Source organism: Mirounga leonina, unplaced genomic scaffold, assembly GCF_011800145.1.
Source record: "Mirounga leonina isolate KUSES-001 unplaced genomic scaffold, KU_Mleo_1.0 Mir_94, whole genome shotgun sequence".
Classification (NCBI taxonomy): domain Eukaryota; kingdom Metazoa; phylum Chordata; class Mammalia; order Carnivora; family Phocidae; genus Mirounga; species Mirounga leonina.
Window position 1 is genome coordinate 50,331,504 of NW_023270855.1, and position 17,467 is coordinate 50,348,970.

A 17,467-nucleotide genomic window follows, 5' to 3' on the forward strand; every position below is an offset into this window, starting at 1 on the left:
CCTTCTGGTCGTTCACTTGCTTATTTCACAAGCCTTGTGACTTAAGTCAGTTGCCAGAGGCAGGACAGTGATCCCTGTCTTCTGGCAACTCAGCAGATGGGTTCTGCTGACCTGAGGAATGTAGGTTTTCATTTTCATTTTCTTTTTTTTTTTTTTTTGAAGATTTTATTTATTTGACACAGAGAGAGAGAACACAAGTAGGCAGAACAACAGGCAGAGGGAGAGGGAGAAGCAGGCTCCCGTTTCTCTGATGCGGGGCTCAATCCCAGGACCCTGGGATCATGATCTGAGCTGAAGGCAGCTGATTAACCGACTGAGCCACCCAGGCGCCACGGGTTTTCATTTTCTTATCAGACAAATCGGGTAGTATCAGTGAGCTGGATGGACTAATTGGGATTGGGAAAAGCATGAAAGACTGAGTCCTCCCCCACCTGTCACTCCTCACCTGAGTCCCATGGGTATTTCTTCCAATCAGGCTAGATACCTCCCATCCTCAGTACCCCAAGGGCAGTTCCTCTGTGCATAATCCTCATAGGACAGAACAGGACCATCATCAACCCCTGCTCCTAGCAAGCTAGGTCCCTCCAAGACCCTAGCCCTGAAGATCAATGGAACATCCTAGGATCCCACGCACACGCTCCCACCTCCTAAGCAAACTACACCCGGAGGAAAGTCTGAAGCCTCTGCGTCCACGGGGACAAAGGGACACTCCGAGGACACTCGGAGGCGGTGAGACACTAACGGCTCCCCTGGTTAAACCAGCACCCGAGGGTGGGACACGCCCAACGCCTCCATACACTCCTAGTGTCCCCAGGGGCTAGCCAGAGCTGAGGCCTCAGGCCCGTGACACGCCCGGCAGCACCCTAGCTCCGCCCCCGCCAGCAACCATTGGCCAGGTCGGGTTCTGGGGGCGGGGCGTTTGCCCGGCCACTCCGGGCCCGGGAAGTCCCTGGTGGCGGCTGCGGTGGCCGTGGCGGCGGCGGCGGCGGCAGCTGCGGAGCCATGGTCGCCGACGCGCGGCCTTCGGGGGTCCGCGCTGGCGGTGGCGGCCGGGGCGCGTCAGGGCCCACGACGAGCTCCCGCGCGCTGCAGCCACCGCTCCCGCCTCTCTCCTTCCTCTTTTTGTTGTTGGTGGCGGCGCCCGGCGCTCGGGCCGCGGGATACGAGGTGAGCGTGGCCCGGGAGCGGAAATGTACACAAGCTAGAGCGAAGCCCCGAGTAGGGTCCGGAGGTGTGGGTGGGTTTGTTCTGTGGGTGCGTAGTGAATGGTTGTTAATATGACAGTGTGGCCTGAAGGCATGCTTTGCGTCGTTGAAAGATCTGGCCGTGAGAGCCTGAGAATTGGGCTCTCTGTACCTGCCTCCTTCCTTCTGTGGGTCGGCTTGCCTGGACTTTGCATGCACTTAACTGTGTGATTGGACATATGTGTGTATGTGGGAGCGGGGGCGGGGGGTGAGGGGGGATTGCTTGAGAGTTGGGACTCTGGAGTCAGCCTGCCTGGAGTTCCAGTCTGGCTCCCTGACTTCCTGGCTGTGTGACTTGGGGCAAGTCACTTAACCACTCTGATCCCCAGTGCTCTCATCTGAAAATGAGATACTGCCCCCCAAGCCCCAGGGTGGCTGCTTCCTATTTGCAAACGCCTAATAATCATTTGCTACTACTATTACTGGTAACCCAGGGTGTGAGTGAGAGCTGCCCTGAGGAGTTGTGTCAGGTGGGGGTTGTATTTGTATGCCCAACTCTGTGGGTGTCCTCCCTAGAAGGACCTGGCCCCATTTCTCTGAGTCACTCACCTCTAGATCAAAACTTATCTTGTGTCCCCAGCCCCACCCCAGCCTGCTTCTTTTTTTTTTTTTTTTTTAAGATTTTATTTATTTGACAGAGAGAGACACAGCGAGAGAGGGAACACAAGCAGAGGGAGTGGGAGAGGGAGAAGCAGGCTTCCCGCAGAGCAGGGAGCCCGATGCGGGGCTCCATCCCAGGACTCTGGGATCATGACCTGAGCCGAAGGCAGACACTTAACGGCTGAGCCACCCAGGTGCCCCCCCAGCCTGCTTCTTAACCTCGGTGTAACTGACAGGATGTGTGTATTTGGGGTCCCTGTGCAGACATGCCCATTGGTGCATCCGGACATGCTCAACGTGCACCTGGTGGCCCACACGCATGACGATGTGGGCTGGCTCAAGACTGTGGATCAGTACTTTTATGGCAGTGAGTAGAGCATGGAGACTTCCCCGTGGGGCCCCCTTGCCCCTTTGAGCCCTTCAGATCCTTTCTGGGTCCTGGACATTGGGAGGGGGGACATTGTCCAGTTTGAGCTCCTGTGTCTAAGAATGCCCCCCTTGGCTCATTTGTCCCTGACTGCCTGACCCCTGTGCCCACAGTCCAGAATGACGTCCAGCATGCGGGGGTACAGTACATCCTAGACTCAGTCATCTCTTCCCTGCTGATGGAGCCCACCCGCCGATTCATCTATGTGGAGATTGCCTTCTTCTCCCGTTGGTGGCACCAGCAGACAAATGCAACACAGGAAGTTGTGCGGGACCTGGTGCGCCAGGGTGAGCCTGCCCGAAGGAAGTGAAAAGAGGAAGCCCAGCTCAGCTCTGTTTCTGACCCTCCTCCAGCTTCTGAGATTTTATCATGTCCTGTGCAGCCTGTATGTGCATGTGGCTCTGCCTGCCTGGAATTTCCCTTTATTTGTAGAACTCCTATGCATCCTACAGGGCCCCACCTCCAGGGGATCCTCAGGGAAGCCTGCCATGCAGGGGCCCTCTGTTCCATGTCTGGCTACACTGGCTTGGGAGTGACTCCTCTTCTCCCTCCAGGCCTAGGTTTGCAGGCAGGCCTTCTTATCCCCTGCATTGCCACCCCTGGCCCCAGTCCTGGCCCTGACAATCCACCCAGACTGCCCTTCCCGCACAGGACGCCTGGAGTTTGCCAATGGTGGCTGGGTGATGAACGATGAGGCAGCCACCCACTACGGAGCCATCATAGACCAGATGACGCTTGGATTGCGCTTTCTGGAAAACACATTTGGCAAAGATGGGCGCCCCCGTGTGGCCTGGCACATTGACCCCTTTGGTCACTCTCGGGAGCAGGCCTCGCTGTTCGCACAGGTGATCTACCAACCTCACTCCTAGCTCTGACTCCTCCCTTGGCCACTCAAGCCCCACCCTTCCCTGCAAGCTCACCTGGCCCAGGCCCTGTCCTCTGGTCCCTTGAGGCCCTGCCTCTTGGGTGAGCTATGAATCCCATTACTGCCTGCCCCCCCCCCCCCACCCTCCAGCCTTTCTGCTCTGCCTCCGCCCAGGATGTGACCCCGCTCCAGCTGGCTCCTCCCGGGCCCCACACCTGCCCCTCACTGTAGCCCTGGCCCCACCCCATTTGCTATGATCCCGGTTCATCTCCAAAGCCAGGTGGCAGGTGGAGGCCTGCCCAGCTTTTCAACCGGCTTCACAACCTTTGCCATGATGGCGTCCCCTTTCCACTCTCTGATCCCTTAAATTCTCAGGCTGCTTAAGGGGGATTTGAATCAGGCCCCTTTCCAAGCTGGGGAAGGTGGAAGTCTAATCGAGCATTGCACCCGCACCTCCCAGCCCTCCCGCAGTGTCATCTGACCCTTCCCCAAGCTTCAAAATGAGCTGGAGCCCTTCCTTGTTTCAGACCTGCTTTTTCTAACTGTGCTCTGACTGCCCCTCCCACGCTGAGGGGACTGGCGGGTGGTGGGGAGAGGACTGGGCACCCACTGCTCCTGCCCCCTGATCCCGGTCCTCATGCCTCCCCACCTCCAGATGGGCTTTGATGGCTTCTTCTTCGGGCGTCTGGATTATCAAGATAAGGGGGTGCGGAAGAAGAAGCAAGAGATGGAGCAGGTTTGGCGGGCTAGCGCCAGCCTGGAGCCCCCAGTAGCCGACCTCTTTACCAGTAAGGGCGTGTGGGCTGGGGTCAGGGCTGGCCCCAGGGGCATGGGACCTGGGACCATGCTCAGAGGGCCTTGGGTTTGCTTTTATACTCTGTTGTCCTGAAACTCTTAATAATTTACAAACAAGGACCCAGCACTTGCACTTTGCCCTGGGGCCTGCAAATTCTGAGGTCCCTCCTGGTGGGGTGTGGCAGGCTTTGACCCCCGGGCAGGGGGGGTCGCTGAGCCTGGTGTGGCATGCAGGTGTGCTCCCCAATATTTACAACCCACCGGAGAAACTGTGCTGGGACACGCTGTGTGCTGACAAGCCCTTTGTGGAGGATCCACGCAGCCCCGAGTACAATGCCAAGGAGTTGGTCGATTACTTCCTGCAGTTGGCCACTGCCCAGGTAACCCTACTGTGCAGAGCCCGTGAGACTCGTGTTCATAATGCACTGGGCCCTCTCCATGGCACGGGCATTCCCTAACACCTCCTCATCACCCTCGGAGGAAGGTAGCATTCCATTCACCATCGCCAGGCTCCCCTCCCAGATTTGTGTTCATTTGTGATTAGAAGACTGCAGACAACCTTTGCTGCCCCAAACGCTCACCAAAGGCATGAGACAGCATGGTGCAGTGCCTCAGTGCCCTCATCTGGGCCCACGAGTACTCAACAGTGTGAGGCTATTTTTACATGCGTCCCTACGCTCCCACAGGACCCACTTCCACTGCCCCCTCCACTCCTCTACGTGCACCCACACTTGTTTTTTAAAGATTGATTTATTATTTTTAAAGATTTTATTTATTTATTTGAGAGGGAGAGAGAGTGAGTGCACACAAGCAGGGGTGGAGGGGCAGAGGGAGAGGGAGAAGCAGACTCCCCGTAGGACCCTGAGATCATGACCTGGGCCGAAGGCAGACGCTTAACGACTGAGCCACCCAGGCGCCCCAGCACCTGCACTCTTGACCACATATATACCACGACACAGCTGTACGCAGGGATGGCCCAGGACACCCTGGCCTGAGGAATTCTCCATTCCACCTGCAGGGCCAGAACTACCGCACCAACCACACCATAATGACCATGGGCTCAGACTTCCAGTATGAGAATGCCAACATGTGGTTCAAGAACCTTGACCGGCTCATCGAGCTGGTCAATGCTCAGGTAAGTGTGCCAACTCGTGTGCATGAATGTGCTTGGATCCCTGGCCCTTGGGTCATATGCATCGCAGTGGGTGCTCTCTTAGTTTTTTATTGCTACTGTAACAAATGACCAACAAATATAGCGGCTGAAAACAACAGAAATATATCATCTTACAGTTTTGTAGGCCAGAAGTCGGACACAATTCCGACTTGCGTTGGGTTAAAAATTGGGTTTGGGTTAAAAATCAAGATGTCAGCAGGGCTGGGTTCCTTTTGGAAGCTCTTGGGGAAAGTGTCCAACTTCTAGAGGCCTCCTGCATTCCTTGACTCATGGCCCCCCATCTTGCAAGCCAGCCACGCAGCCGCTCTCTGCCCCTGCGTCTCTCATCACATCTCTTTCTTACTCTCACTCGCTCTTTCCTCTTCTACTTTTTTAAAAAAATTATTTATTTGGGGCGCCTGGGTGGCTCAGTTGGTTAAGCGACTGCCTTCGGCTCAGGTCATGATCCTGGAGTCCCGGGATCGAGTCCCGCATTGGGCTCCCTGCTTAGCGGGGAGTCTGCTTCTCCCTCTGACCCTCCCCCCTCTCATGTGCTCTCTCTCTCTCTCTCAAATAAATGAATAAATAAAAAAAAATCTTTAAAAAAATATTATTTATTTGGAGAGAGAGAGTGTGTGTGCTAGTGCAAGGCAGGGAGGGGCAGAGGGAGAGGGAGAGAGAGAATCTCAAGCAGACTCGACGCTAAGCGTAGAGCCAGACGCGGGGCTTGATCTCAAACCGCTGAGATCATGACCTGAGCCAAAATAAGGGTTGGACTCTTAACTGACTGAGCCACCCAGGTGCCCCCACCTTCCTCTTTTAAAGACCCGTGATGACACTGGGCCCTACAGATCATCTAGGATAATCTATTCTAAGGTCAGCTTATCAGCAACCTGAACTCCATTTGCAGCCTTAATTTCCCTTTACCATGTAACCTAACAGGTTCTGGGAATCAGGACTCAGACATCCTTGGGCCTCTCACATCTGAAATGTCCTTCCCATCAGTTCCATCCTCAGAGCTGTCTACTGGCAGTCTCCATGTCCTCAGCTTCCACTTGCTCCCAGCATCACTGTTTCACCCAAAACACCCTCAAGAACATCACCAAGGGCCTTCCAAAAGACATTTCCCAGGGCTCCCCATGACCCCGAGGAGCCCTGGACACCTTGATCACTTTCTTCTGTAAATATCATGGTCCTGAGCTGCCATAGGTTTCCTCCTGCCCCGGACCGCTCCTCTGCCCACTGCATTCTATTGGAAATAGAGTCTCTTACTTCAAATCCCTAGCTTGCCACTTAGTGGCTCTGTGACCCTGAGAAATCTTAAGCACTCTGCCTTAGTTTTCTTATCTAGAAAATGGGCATAATGGTGGCTCCCACCTGATAAGGCTGTTAAGGTTTAATGAGTTCGTTTATACAGATCAGTAGAACAGGGCCAGGTAAATAACCAGTATTATGGTGGTTGCTTATTACTGTTATTTGGGGCTGAACACCTGCTTCTCCTTTAACATGCAAGCTGCAATGTTTCCTCCTCCAGGAAGACTTCACCAAACACAGGTGGAGCTCCTGCCCCTTCCTCTGTGTACACACAGTCCCCACAAATACCTGTGAGGCCACAGCCAGGCTGATTATAACGGACTATCTGTTCAGTATCTCTCCTCCACTTGGCTGTGGGTTCCAGGAGAGTGGGGCTGGCCTCTGCTTCTAGATTGTGTCTGAAATCGAGCATATTGAAGAAGCAAGTGACTGTTTACTGAGCAAATCCTGTGTGTGTGTGTGTGTGTGTGTGTAACTATGTATGTGACTGTGTATGCAGGGGTAGACATGTGGATGCACATAAAGGTGTGTAGTCCCATTTACTTCCCTTCATGCACTCAAGTGTTTAGTGAGCACCTACTGTGTACCGGGCACTGGGTTCACAACACAAGCAGAACAAACATCTTTTTCTTTTTTTTCTTTTTTTTTTATAAAGATTTTTATTTATTTATTCATGAGAGACAGAGAGAGAGAGAGGCAGAGGGAGAAGCAGGCTCCCAAGGAGCAGAGAGCCTGATGTGGGACTCGATCCCAGGACCCTGGGATCATGACCTGAGCCGAAGGCAGACGCTTAACCATCTGAGCCACCCAGGTGCCCACAAACATCTTTTTCTTCACAGAGGAGGTCACCTTCTTGGTCCTCCACTTCAGTTGAAAGTGAACCTCCATTCATTCTAACAGTGGTGTCATTGAGCAATAACCTGACAGTCCTGAGAAATGATCACTCCTGCCCTATAATGTCATACTTAGTTTTTCCACACACACACACAAATTTTTAAGATTTTATTTCTTTCTTTATTTAGAGAGGGGAGATGAGCGGGGGAGGAACAGAGGGAGAGGGAGAATCTCAAGCAGACTCCCTCCTGAACACAGAGCCTTAGGCGGGGCCTATCTCACGACCCTGAGATCATGACCTGAGCCCAAATCAAGAGTCCCACGCTTAACGAACTGAGCCACCCAGGCGCCCCCACAAAAAATTTTTAATGATAAAATTGGAATTAAAAAAAAAAGTTTAGTAAAAATTTCAGGTTTATTCTCGCCTCCGTGAAATTCTTTCCATGCTGGTAATGTTGAGTTGCTGCCAAAATTCAGCCTCACACTGGGCCATTGGTTTGCACTCAAAATGTGTACTACAAGAATCCGAACCCACCGCATGCATGAAGGTGCGCACATGTGTGTGAGGATGTGTGTGCACAGCTGGGGACCCCCTGGGAAGGTGCCGGCTCCCGAGGGCTCACACACGGACACCTCCCCCCAGCAGCAGGCCAACGGGAGCCGCGTCAATGTTCTCTACTCCACTCCCGCCTGTTACCTCTGGGAGCTGAACAAGGCCAACCTCACCTGGTATTTGGGGGGACATGGGAGCTTGGGGGGGTTGGCCTGCCCTTTGGGTCATGACCCGGCCCTCAATGCCTCTGCCGCTGCAGGTCCGTAAAACAGGATGACTTCTTTCCCTACGCCGACGGCCCCCACAAGTTCTGGACCGGCTACTTTTCCAGCCGGCCGGCCCTCAAACGCTATGAGCGCCTCAGCTACAACTTTCTGCAGGTGAGTGGGCACTGGGCTCAAGGGGGCGCCCAGGGGTCCCAAAAGGTGCGGGGCCCCAACACACCTCCTCTGTTCCCCAGGTGTGCAACCAGCTGGAGGCACTGGCGGGTCCGGCAGCCAACGTGGGACCCTATGGCTCAGGAGACAGTGCACCCCTCAGTAGGTGTTGAGACGATGAGGGGACGGGAGTGTGTCTGAAGCTGGCCACACCGACCCTCGGCCACCCCATCGAGTCCCCTCATAAAACTCCTCGGGACCCTGCCCTCCCACACGTGATCTTTCCCGTGTCCTTGGGGTCTGGACTGAGAGTCCTGCAGAGACCCCAGCCGGTTCACCGTCTGCCTGCAGACGAGGCGATGGCGGTGCTCCAGCATCACGACGCGGTCAGCGGCACGTCCCGGCAGCACGTGGCCAATGACTACGCGCGCCAGCTAGCGGCAGGCTGGGGGCCCTGCGAGGTGCGCGGGGTGGAGCCAGGGAGGGGGCGGGGCCGGGAAGAGGCGGGTGTAGAATGATAGGCGGACACCGGAAGAGGCGTGGCCAAGGGCAGTGGGGTGGAGTCTAGGTAGGCCTGCATGGGGCGGGGCCTGGGGTGAGAGGCGGAGACAGGAGGGGCGGGGCCTAGGAGCGCTCGTGGGCGGGGACAGGCAAGGGGCGGGGTCCGGGAGGAGACACGGAGGAGACCTGGGTGGGCCTCCAGAGCTGACCCATGGACTTTTACGCTCCCTCCCACAGGTTCTCCTGAGCAATGCGCTCGCGCGGCTCAGCGGCTCCAAGGAGGACTTCACGTACTGCCGCAACCTCAACATCAGTGTCTGTCCGCTCAGCCAGACAGCCAAGAGCGTGAGCCGGGCTCGGGCTGGAGGGGCGGGGCCGGGAAGCAGGTGGGTGGGACAGCACTGGAAACTGAGGACAGCGGGGGCGGGGCCCGGGGGAGGCGGGGCTCGGACTGAAGGGCTCTTGAGGTACCTGCCGGTGTGAAATTGGTTGGGAGGATCGGTCTGCGGAGCGATCACTTGGGGGGCGGTGAAGCTGGGGTGGAAGAGACCAAAGCACCCCATGGGGGCTCGGATCACCCAAGGACGTTGCCGCATGTGGTGGGTGGGTTTCAAGAAGGCCTGCTGTGACCCATGACCGATCTGGCCCTCCCACACCAGTTCCAAGTGACCATATATAACCCCTTGGGGCGGAAAGTGGATTGGATGGTGCGGCTGCCAGTCAGCGACCACATTTTCGACGTGAGGGACCCGAATGGCACAATTGTGCCCAGCGATGTAAGCCCTTTCAACAAATATTTCTCCTATGAGTACCACCCCCCATGATTACCTCCTGCCTTGGACACCTCCTCCTGGGGATTTCTGCCCCCCACCTCACCCCACCCCACGGACACATCTCCCTCCATGGATAACTCCTCCCATGGACACCTCCCTCTCTCGGGTAACTCATGCATATCTCCCCCTCCATCAATACCTTGGGCCTAGTACTTTTTCTTTTTCTTCCCCTTAACATCATACCCCCTTGGAAACATGCGCTCCCCTTTACCCCCCTGTCTTGCCTCTCGGACAATCTCTCCCTTTTTAATGTCTCCTCATGAATTTTTAAAAAAATACTTTATTGGGCGCCTGGGTGGCTCAGTTGGTTAAGCGACTGCCTTCAGCTCAGGTCATGATCCCAGGGTCCTGGGATCGAGTCCCGCATCGGGCTCCCTGCTCTGCAGGAGGCCTGCTTCTCCCTCTCCCACTCCCCCTGCTTGTGTTCCCTCTCTCGCTGTGTCTCTCTCTGTCAAATAAATAAATAAAACCTTTAAAAAAATAATAATAAAAAATATTTTATTTTGGGGCACCTGGGTGGCTCAGTCGTTAAGCGTCTGCCTTCAGCTCAGGTCATGATCCCAGGGTCCTGGGATCGAGCCCCGCATCGGGCTCCCTGCTCAGCGAGAAGCTTGCTTCTCCCTCTCCCACTCCCCCTGCTTGTGTTCCCTGTCTCGCTGTGTCTCTCTCTGTCAAATAAATAAATAAAATCTTTAAAAATATATTTTATTTTTTAAAAGATTAATATTTTTTAAAAGATTTTATTTTTTTAAGTAATCTCCACATCCAGTGTGGGGCTCCAATTTACAACACCGAGACTGAGTGGCATGCTCTACCAACTGATCCATCCAGGCATCCCGAATTTTCTTTTTTCTTTTTTTTTTTTTGCTTTATTTCCCTCGTTCTAGAAGGCCTCTACCTATGAATCTTTTCCTCCCCCCAAACCTGCCTTTCCCTCATTCCCCTGCTTCAGGGATTTCCTCCCCCATTTCTTCCCTCACTTCCCCTTCTCCCACAGTCTCTGCATGTCCCTAAATGTCCCCCCCCCCTTTTTTTAAAGATTTTATTTATTTATTTGACAGAGAGAGAGATAGAGCAGGAACACAAGCAGGGGGAGTGGGAGAGTGAGAAGCAGGCTTCCTGCCGAGTAGGGAGCCCGATGCGGGGCTCGATCCCAGGACCCTGGGATCATGACCTGAGCTGAAGGCAGACATTTAACGACTGAGCCACCCAGGCGCCCTGTCCCCCCCCCCCCCCCCCCCCGTTTTATGAATCTTCTCTGCGATCTTTAACTCAGAATTTGACACTCCATCCTCCCTGGCCAACACCTATATTTCTTCTCCCCATTTGGGGCTCATTCTTCTCCTGGAGTTTGACCCATCCCTTTATGTACAGCTCAGTATTTATACTCATAGCCTCTTGACTCAATTTCCCTCCTCCATTACCCAAGGTGGTGAGACTTCCTAGCTCAGACAGTTCAGACCTGCTTTTCTCGGCCTCAGTGCCTGCCCTGGGCTTCAGCATCTACTCAGTAACCCAGGTGCCCGGCCGGAGCCCCCATGCCCACAACCGCCAGCCCAGATCCCAGAAGTCCTGGTCCCATGGCTTGGCCATCCAAAATGAGGTGAGACTCCGTTCAGATGCCCTTCCCTTCCCCTGTGACAAATTTGAGGTGTCATGGTAAGCTGCATGGACTCTGGATCAGTGGGTCTTGGGTTCATGGTCTAGTCACCAGTCCCTCGTTATGTGTCCTCCAGTAAGTGACCACCTCCCTTTGAGCCTCAGTATCCGTTCCTGGGACTGTGAGGACCCAGTGTAATCATGGATGACACTGGACAGATACATAAGGGCTGACAGTGGTAGGGGTTTGCAAATTAAATGAGGCAGGGCAGAGATTCGAGGGAGGGAGCCACGTGGCCATGTAGGGGAAGAGGGATCCAGGCAGGCAGGGAGCTGCAGAAACAAGAGCCCTCAGGCAGAAGGGTGCTGAGTGTTCCAGGAACCCCCTGGGGCTCAAGGGATGGGTATTGGGTGACAGGTCAGACTCTGCAAGACTTGAGGGCCTAAGGGAAAGACTTTGCCTTTTACTTCGAAGGAGCCACGTCAGGAGCAAGGTTGCATTAAGACTGTAATGGGCCCTAGCACTTTTGCCTTTGTGGGGCCCTTTTTCCATTAGAAAAAAAAAAGTTAAAAATTGTATTTCATGAGCAGGTGGCTGTAAAAGACAAGTATAATATATTCATTATTATTACATTTAAGTTTTCTTCTGATTCTAGAAGAAATCAAAATTTACATATTTCCATTGGCCCCTAAAAGTCTCCTGGGCCATGGCACTATGATTCCTTTGTCAAATGCGCGAGTCAGCCCTGGGCCCAAGCTGACTGGCTAGGATGGTATTTAGGGTGTCACTGGCGCCCTCTGGTGGCCGCGGGCGGGGGGGAACTGACTGGGGAAGCGAGCCTGGAAGGGGTCTGCCGCACTAGTCCTAGAAGGCCATGGAAATGGTGAGAAGTGGTCAGATTGAGGAGGAGGAGGTGGAAGGTAGAGTTGTTAGGATTTGTTAATAGGGTCAGGTGTGAGGAGAGAGAGAGAGGAGGAGGAGGGGAGGGTAGCTCCTGGACTTTCTCCTGAGTCCCAGGAAGGATGAAGAAGCTGCCCTTGGCTGAGATGATGGTTATTAACCTGTGTCTGCCCTTTTCTACCCAGTACCTCCAGGCTAGGTTTGACCCTGACACGGGACTCTTGGTGGAGTTGGAGAACCTGGACCAGAACCTCCTGCTGCCTGTTCGCCAAGCCTTCTACTGGTGAGGGGGGGACCACCAGGCCAGGGAGGGGGTGTAAGTAGAGCTGGGGTCACTTACCTGACTCTCACCTGCCCCGGCCCCAGGTACAACGCCAGTGTAGGCAACAATCTAAGCGCCCAGGTCTCGGGTGCCTACATCTTCAGACCCAACCGCCAGGAACCATTGATCGTGAGCCACTGGGCTCAAACGCACGTGGTGAAGGTCTGGGGCCTTGAATGATGAGTGGGTGTGGGGGAGGTGTGGAGCCTGGGGGGGTGGTGAGCCATATGTGGGTAGGGGCGGGGGGTCGGGTTTATATCTCTATCAGATAAGAGGGCTAAGACCTGAGGGGAATATTGAGAATCTTCCCACAGGGCTGATATTCACGGCTGGTTGAGGAACAGTCATTCCGTGGGAGCAAGTACGAAGGCTTTCACATCTGCTGTGGGTGTCAGGATTATACTTAGCTTTTGAAACTGGGGGTGGGGTGTTCCCTCTTGGCCCGTGAATGGGGAGAACCAGGTGTAGCTGCTTGAAGAGTTCACCAAGGATCTGTGGTAGGAGGGGATTATATCTGAGGTGGATATTTGAGAGTTCACACTTGGATAGGGCTTGGGTGATTCTCACTTAGGATGGATATCTGAGGGTGCATCTGGCTGGGAACAGGGGCTCACCCTTGTGGGGTTTCTCGGGGTCTCTCATTGACATTTCCTCTTAGGGTAGGAGTGGGCCAGGTAATGGCAAGATTGATATTCGACATAATTCTCCTTGAGGTGAACTTCTGCATATATGGGTCACTGCATTAGGATATAATTTTGCTGCAGTAACAGTTGCCAAAATTAATGGTAGACGTTCCTTTCCATCTAACAGAAAGTCTGGCTGGGCCATACAGGGCAGATGGAGTGACTTCAGAGTCATCCAGGCCTCTTCTGTCTCATTGTTCTGCCCTCCTCAACATTCAGCTTCTACCTCATGGCCCAATATGGCTGCTTAAGCTCCAGCCGTCATATTTGCATTTGAGCCAGTGGGAGAGGGAAAGAGGCAAGGAACATTGTGTACGCCTCTTTGATCATTTTCCATTGAGCAAACCATGGTTACACAGCTCCTGATAGCCTCAGGGAAGACTGGACAATATAGTCTTTATTCCAGGTAGCCACTTGCCAAGCTAGAATCCTGTTCTAAGGAGGGAAGATGGGGTAACGGCGGACAGCAAGCATATATGCTACACTTAAGAATTATGTGTTAACATCTGACATGGGAAGTGTGGGGGAGGTTCCCATGCTATGAGTGGAGTTGACCTGGATGTAGGCCTCTGTGAGGTTAATAGCAGGGGTGGGTATCCGCAGGGCTTGCCGGTGTGCAGGTGCAGGCTTAGACTTACCCCCCGCCCCCATGTGCCCGCAGACACCCTTGGTGCAGGAGGTGCACCAGAACTTCTCAGCCTGGTGTTCCCAGGTGATTCGTCTGTACCCAGGACAGCGGCACCTGGAGCTGGAGTGGACAGTGGGACCAATACCTGTGGGGTGAGTAGCACCCACTGGGACTTGGGGGGTGGGGGCAAGGGCAGGGTGGGATAGGTGAAGCTCACAGTCTTGCTATCCCCTCGGGTCCAGTGACGGCTGGGGGAAGGAGATCATCAGTCGCTTTGACACAGTGCTGGAGACAAAAGGACTGTTCTACACAGACAGCAATGGCCGGGAGATCCTGGAGAGGAGGTGGGGTGACTGGGGGCAGTAAAGAGTGGTCTGTGGTGTGTGGGGCCCAGGCTTATGGGGGCATCTGCTGATCCTCTGAGTGTGGGAGGGAGGGGATGAAGGGGGAGTGAGGAATGGATAGACCGGGGAAGGGGAGCTGGACCCCAGGCCTGACCAAACCCTCCCCCTCCCCAGGCGGGATTATCGACCCACCTGGAAGCTGAACCAGACTGAGCCAGTGGCAGGCAATTACTATCCAGTCAACAGCCGCATTTACATCAGGGTAACAACTCCATCCTGCTCCCCATTTCTTAGCACGCCTCCACAGAGTGGGGGTCGCCATCATTCCTAGCATCTCTTGGTTGTCCTTGGTGGTCTCCACCATCCCCTGTGATACCTGTCTGGGGGCCATAGCTGGCTGGCTATGGGACCCCTCACTCTCCCCTCACCCCCCCAACGCCCAGGATGGCAAGATGCAGCTGACTGTGCTGACTGACCGCTCCCAGGGGGGCAGCAGCCTGAAGGATGGCTCCATGGAGCTCATGGTGAGTGGCCAGAGCCCTGTTTCAGCCTGTTCCCACCCTGGCCCCCTACTGGGCCTTGAAAGCCTGTTTCTGCTCCGTTCTCTGCTAGGCGCACCCCACTGCCTGTAGTCCCCACTAAGCTGAGACCTCCATTCCTATGTGGAAAGTTTACTCCAAGCTTTTGTTCAGTCCCTACCTAGCTCCCCATCTCCTCCAGGCCCTGACTTGCCCTATCCCGTTAGATCCTTCCCTCCCTCTGTCCTAGTCCCTTGCTAGGTTGGATCCCCACTTCTGCTGGCGGTCCCCTACTAGACCTTTCTCCGCATCCATTCTTCTCACTCTTTGGTTTCTCTTGAAATTTCCACAAGCCCTTACCCAAATTTCTGGCCCAGAAATCGGCCAGAGGGACTCCTCACCCTCTCCTGGCCACTCCCCACAGGTGCACCGAAGGCTTCTGAAAGACGATGGACGTGGAGTAGGGGAGCCGCTGCTGGAGGAGGGGTTGGGGCTGTGGGTGCGAGGGCGCCACCTCGTGCTGCTGGACAAGGCTCCGACCGCGGCCACCAGGCACCGGTTGCAGGCAGAGAAAGAGCTGCTGGCCCCGCAGGTGGTGCTGGCCCCCGGTGGCGGCGCCCCCTACCACCCGGGAGTCGCCCCGCGCAAGCAGGTGAGGGGCGTGGAGCCGCCAGGTGGAGAAGACCCCAGTGAACCACGGAGGGTTTTCCTGGCCTTAGGCGGGACCCACTCCGCCCGCCCCTAACTCGTCCTGGGGAGGCCATAAGCTAGTCCCACCCCCTCAGCTCAACCCCGTCGCCCGGCAGTCCCCGCTTGCTGAGTCCCATCCCGCCACGACTGGGTCTTAGCGCAGCCTCAGAGCTCTCCCCTCCGGCGGGCTCACGGCTCACTGGGCCCCACCCTCTCGCCTCCACTTCCCCACGCTCGGCCCCGCCCTAGCCACGCCCCCTGAGCTTCAGCCCCGCCCCATCAGTGGGTCTCCGGCCAGATCAGGTCTGCCCCTTCCGGGCTCGGGCCCGCCCCCAGCCTGGCACCGCCCTTCCCTGGGTCTGTCCCATCCTCTCATTGGCTTAGCCCGACCCTTTCTAGCTGAGCCTCTGCCCTCCCTGGCGAAGCCACGCCCCTTGCGTCCGAGCCCCGCCCCCTAACCGCGCCTCGGCCCCACCCCCTTCCTGCAGTTCTCAGGGCTCCGCCGGGAGCTGCCTCCCTCGGTGCATCTGCTCACACTGGCCCGCTGGGACAGGACAACGCTTCTCCTGCGCTTGGAGCACCAGTTCGCTGTAGGGGAGGGCTCTGGCAACCTGAGCTCCCCGGTGACCTTGGATTTGAGGGTGAGGCGGGCAGAAGTGGGAAGGAGACAAGGGAGAGGGGAAACCCTGCTTTGCCCCCACTCAGCCCGGCCCATCCACTGCCTACAGGACCTGTTCTCCGCCTTCACCATCACCTACCTGCAGGAGACCACGCTGGCGGCCAACCAGCTCCGGGCCAGCGCTTCCAGGCTCAAGTGGACGCCAGCCACGGGTGGGGGCCTGCCCGGGGAGTTGGGGGCTGGGGGCTGTGTGGCAGGTGTGGGAATGTTGGCCAGGACCGGGATAGAGCTCCAGCGTCTAGGGCGGTGTTCAGATCCAGGTTAGGGGGTTAAGGGTCTTAAGTGGGTCTAAGCAAACTAGCAGTGGGTCTTGAGGGTTTGAGATGGGATTCCCTGGGTATCTAGTTCTGGGGAGAGGGCTGTGCGCATCACTCCTGGGATTGGCATGATGGTCTTTAGCTAGGGCTTGAGGGTGTGAGGGAGATGGCCCAACACTGGGGACAGATTGGGGGATCTGGGGATAGTATTCAGGGCCTGGGAGACAGTTTAAAACGGGTCTGGGAATAAGGCCCTGGGGATAGATTTGAGGGTATATGGCTGTGTGGAGGCCGAGGGGAAGGAGCAGGAGGAGGGGGTGAGGCAGAGGAAGCTGGCACCCCTCACTTCTCCTTTGCACCTCCCCAGGCCCCACAGCCCAGCCCTCTCCCTCCCGGCTGGACCCTGCCGCCATCACGCTGCAGCCCATGGAAATCCGCACCTTCCTGGCCGTGGCCCAGTGGAAAGGGCATGGCTAGACATGCTGGGGGCAGGCACACTCTCCCCGTTCTCCTGCTGCTGCCACCAACAAAAGCCATTAAAATGCCACCACCAAGACTTGGGCCAAGGTGTGACTGAGTGGGGCTTTGTTTTTTGTTTGTTTTTGGAGAGGGATTTCATTTATGGCCTAGAAAGGTCAGCAAACACTATTTGACTCTTGCCCTGAGGCCTTGCAGGGAGGTCACAGCAGCCTACACCGTCCACACCCCACTTCATCCACCATGGTCTTCCACTCCTCCTTCACTCCTTCGTCCACTCGGGCTGTGGTACAGCTGTCTCTAGAAGCTACCAAGAGTGGGCCTGCATGGGATATAGGCCCAGAGAACCAGATGTACCCTGGGGCCTTCCAGACCTGGCCTTGGGGGAGCCAGGCTCTGAAGGCAAGGAGTCTAGGGTCCTGGTGAAGGGGGTGGAACAGGAGCCAGGTTCCAAAGTGAGGCCTTGGACAGGTGGGCTAGAGCTGCTGGGCTCCCAGGAGACAGGCAGAGAGCCTGGCACGCCTGGTGTGCTCTGGGGTCTGTTATGGAGGAAGGACACTTTGGGAAGAAACTGGTGGTTTAGACTTGAAAGTGAGTGACTTCCCCTCCGGTCAGGACAGCCTTATGCAGGTGCCTTAAAGGTGCATGGAGGTCAGGGGGGCATCCCAGGCTGACCTGCAGCCCATGTTTGGACCTATGCACCCCTGATTGTCAGATGCACCTCCAGAAAAAATTTTTAAGTCCCTCTTGGGGTGGCAGGCATGAGCCTGGGCAACTAGAACCTCCGGGGAGGGCACCAGGGGCCTAAATAAGGTCCCAGATGGGGCCTTCGTGCTGGATGTGCCTCTTGAAATTTTCTCTAAGTCTCTCCAT

General features: G+C 55.7%; 1 protein-coding gene across 2 annotated transcripts; it reads left to right on the top strand.

Moving 5' to 3' along the window:
- The first annotated feature begins 953 nt into the window (after nucleotides 1-953).
- Nucleotides 954-16,699, top strand: MAN2B1 (mannosidase alpha class 2B member 1). Of its 2 annotated transcripts, none has more exons than XM_034996824.1 (24): nucleotides 954-1,167; nucleotides 2,109-2,211; nucleotides 2,385-2,558; nucleotides 2,923-3,116; nucleotides 3,792-3,924; nucleotides 4,166-4,311; nucleotides 4,950-5,066; nucleotides 7,876-7,961; nucleotides 8,045-8,165; nucleotides 8,246-8,324; nucleotides 8,514-8,623; nucleotides 8,901-9,008; nucleotides 9,323-9,439; nucleotides 10,926-11,099; nucleotides 12,182-12,279; nucleotides 12,363-12,480; nucleotides 13,663-13,781; nucleotides 13,872-13,973; nucleotides 14,148-14,235; nucleotides 14,417-14,497; nucleotides 14,916-15,143; nucleotides 15,670-15,822; nucleotides 15,910-16,012; nucleotides 16,485-16,699. In XM_034996824.1, the coding sequence occupies exons 1-24, from the start codon at nucleotides 1,003-1,005 to the stop codon at nucleotides 16,592-16,594; spliced, it is 3,027 nt and encodes a 1,008-aa protein (XP_034852715.1). In that variant the 5' UTR covers nucleotides 954-1,002; the 3' UTR covers nucleotides 16,595-16,699. The 2 variants fall into 2 exon arrangements, with proteins under 2 accessions (XP_034852715.1, XP_034852717.1); XM_034996826.1 differs by having other exon boundaries at nucleotides 1,003-1,167; nucleotides 7,879-7,961; nucleotides 16,485-16,677.
- The last annotated feature ends 768 nt before the right edge of the window (nucleotides 16,700-17,467 follow it).

What these genes read in the sequence shown, in the direction of transcription:
- MAN2B1 (XM_034996824.1), top strand. Translation starts at nt 1,003, where the DNA reads ATGGTCGCCGACGCGCGGCCTTCGGGGGTCCGCGCTGGCGGTGGCGGC. An exon ending in GGATCAGTACTTTTATGGCA is followed by an intron (nt 2,212 to 2,384) that starts GTGAGTAGAGCA and finishes CTGTGCCCACAG; the next exon opens with TCCAGAATGACGTCCAGCAT. An exon ending in CTCAAACGCACGTGGTGAAG is followed by an intron (nt 12,481 to 13,662) that starts GTCTGGGGCCTT and finishes ATGTGCCCGCAG; the next exon opens with ACACCCTTGGTGCAGGAGGT.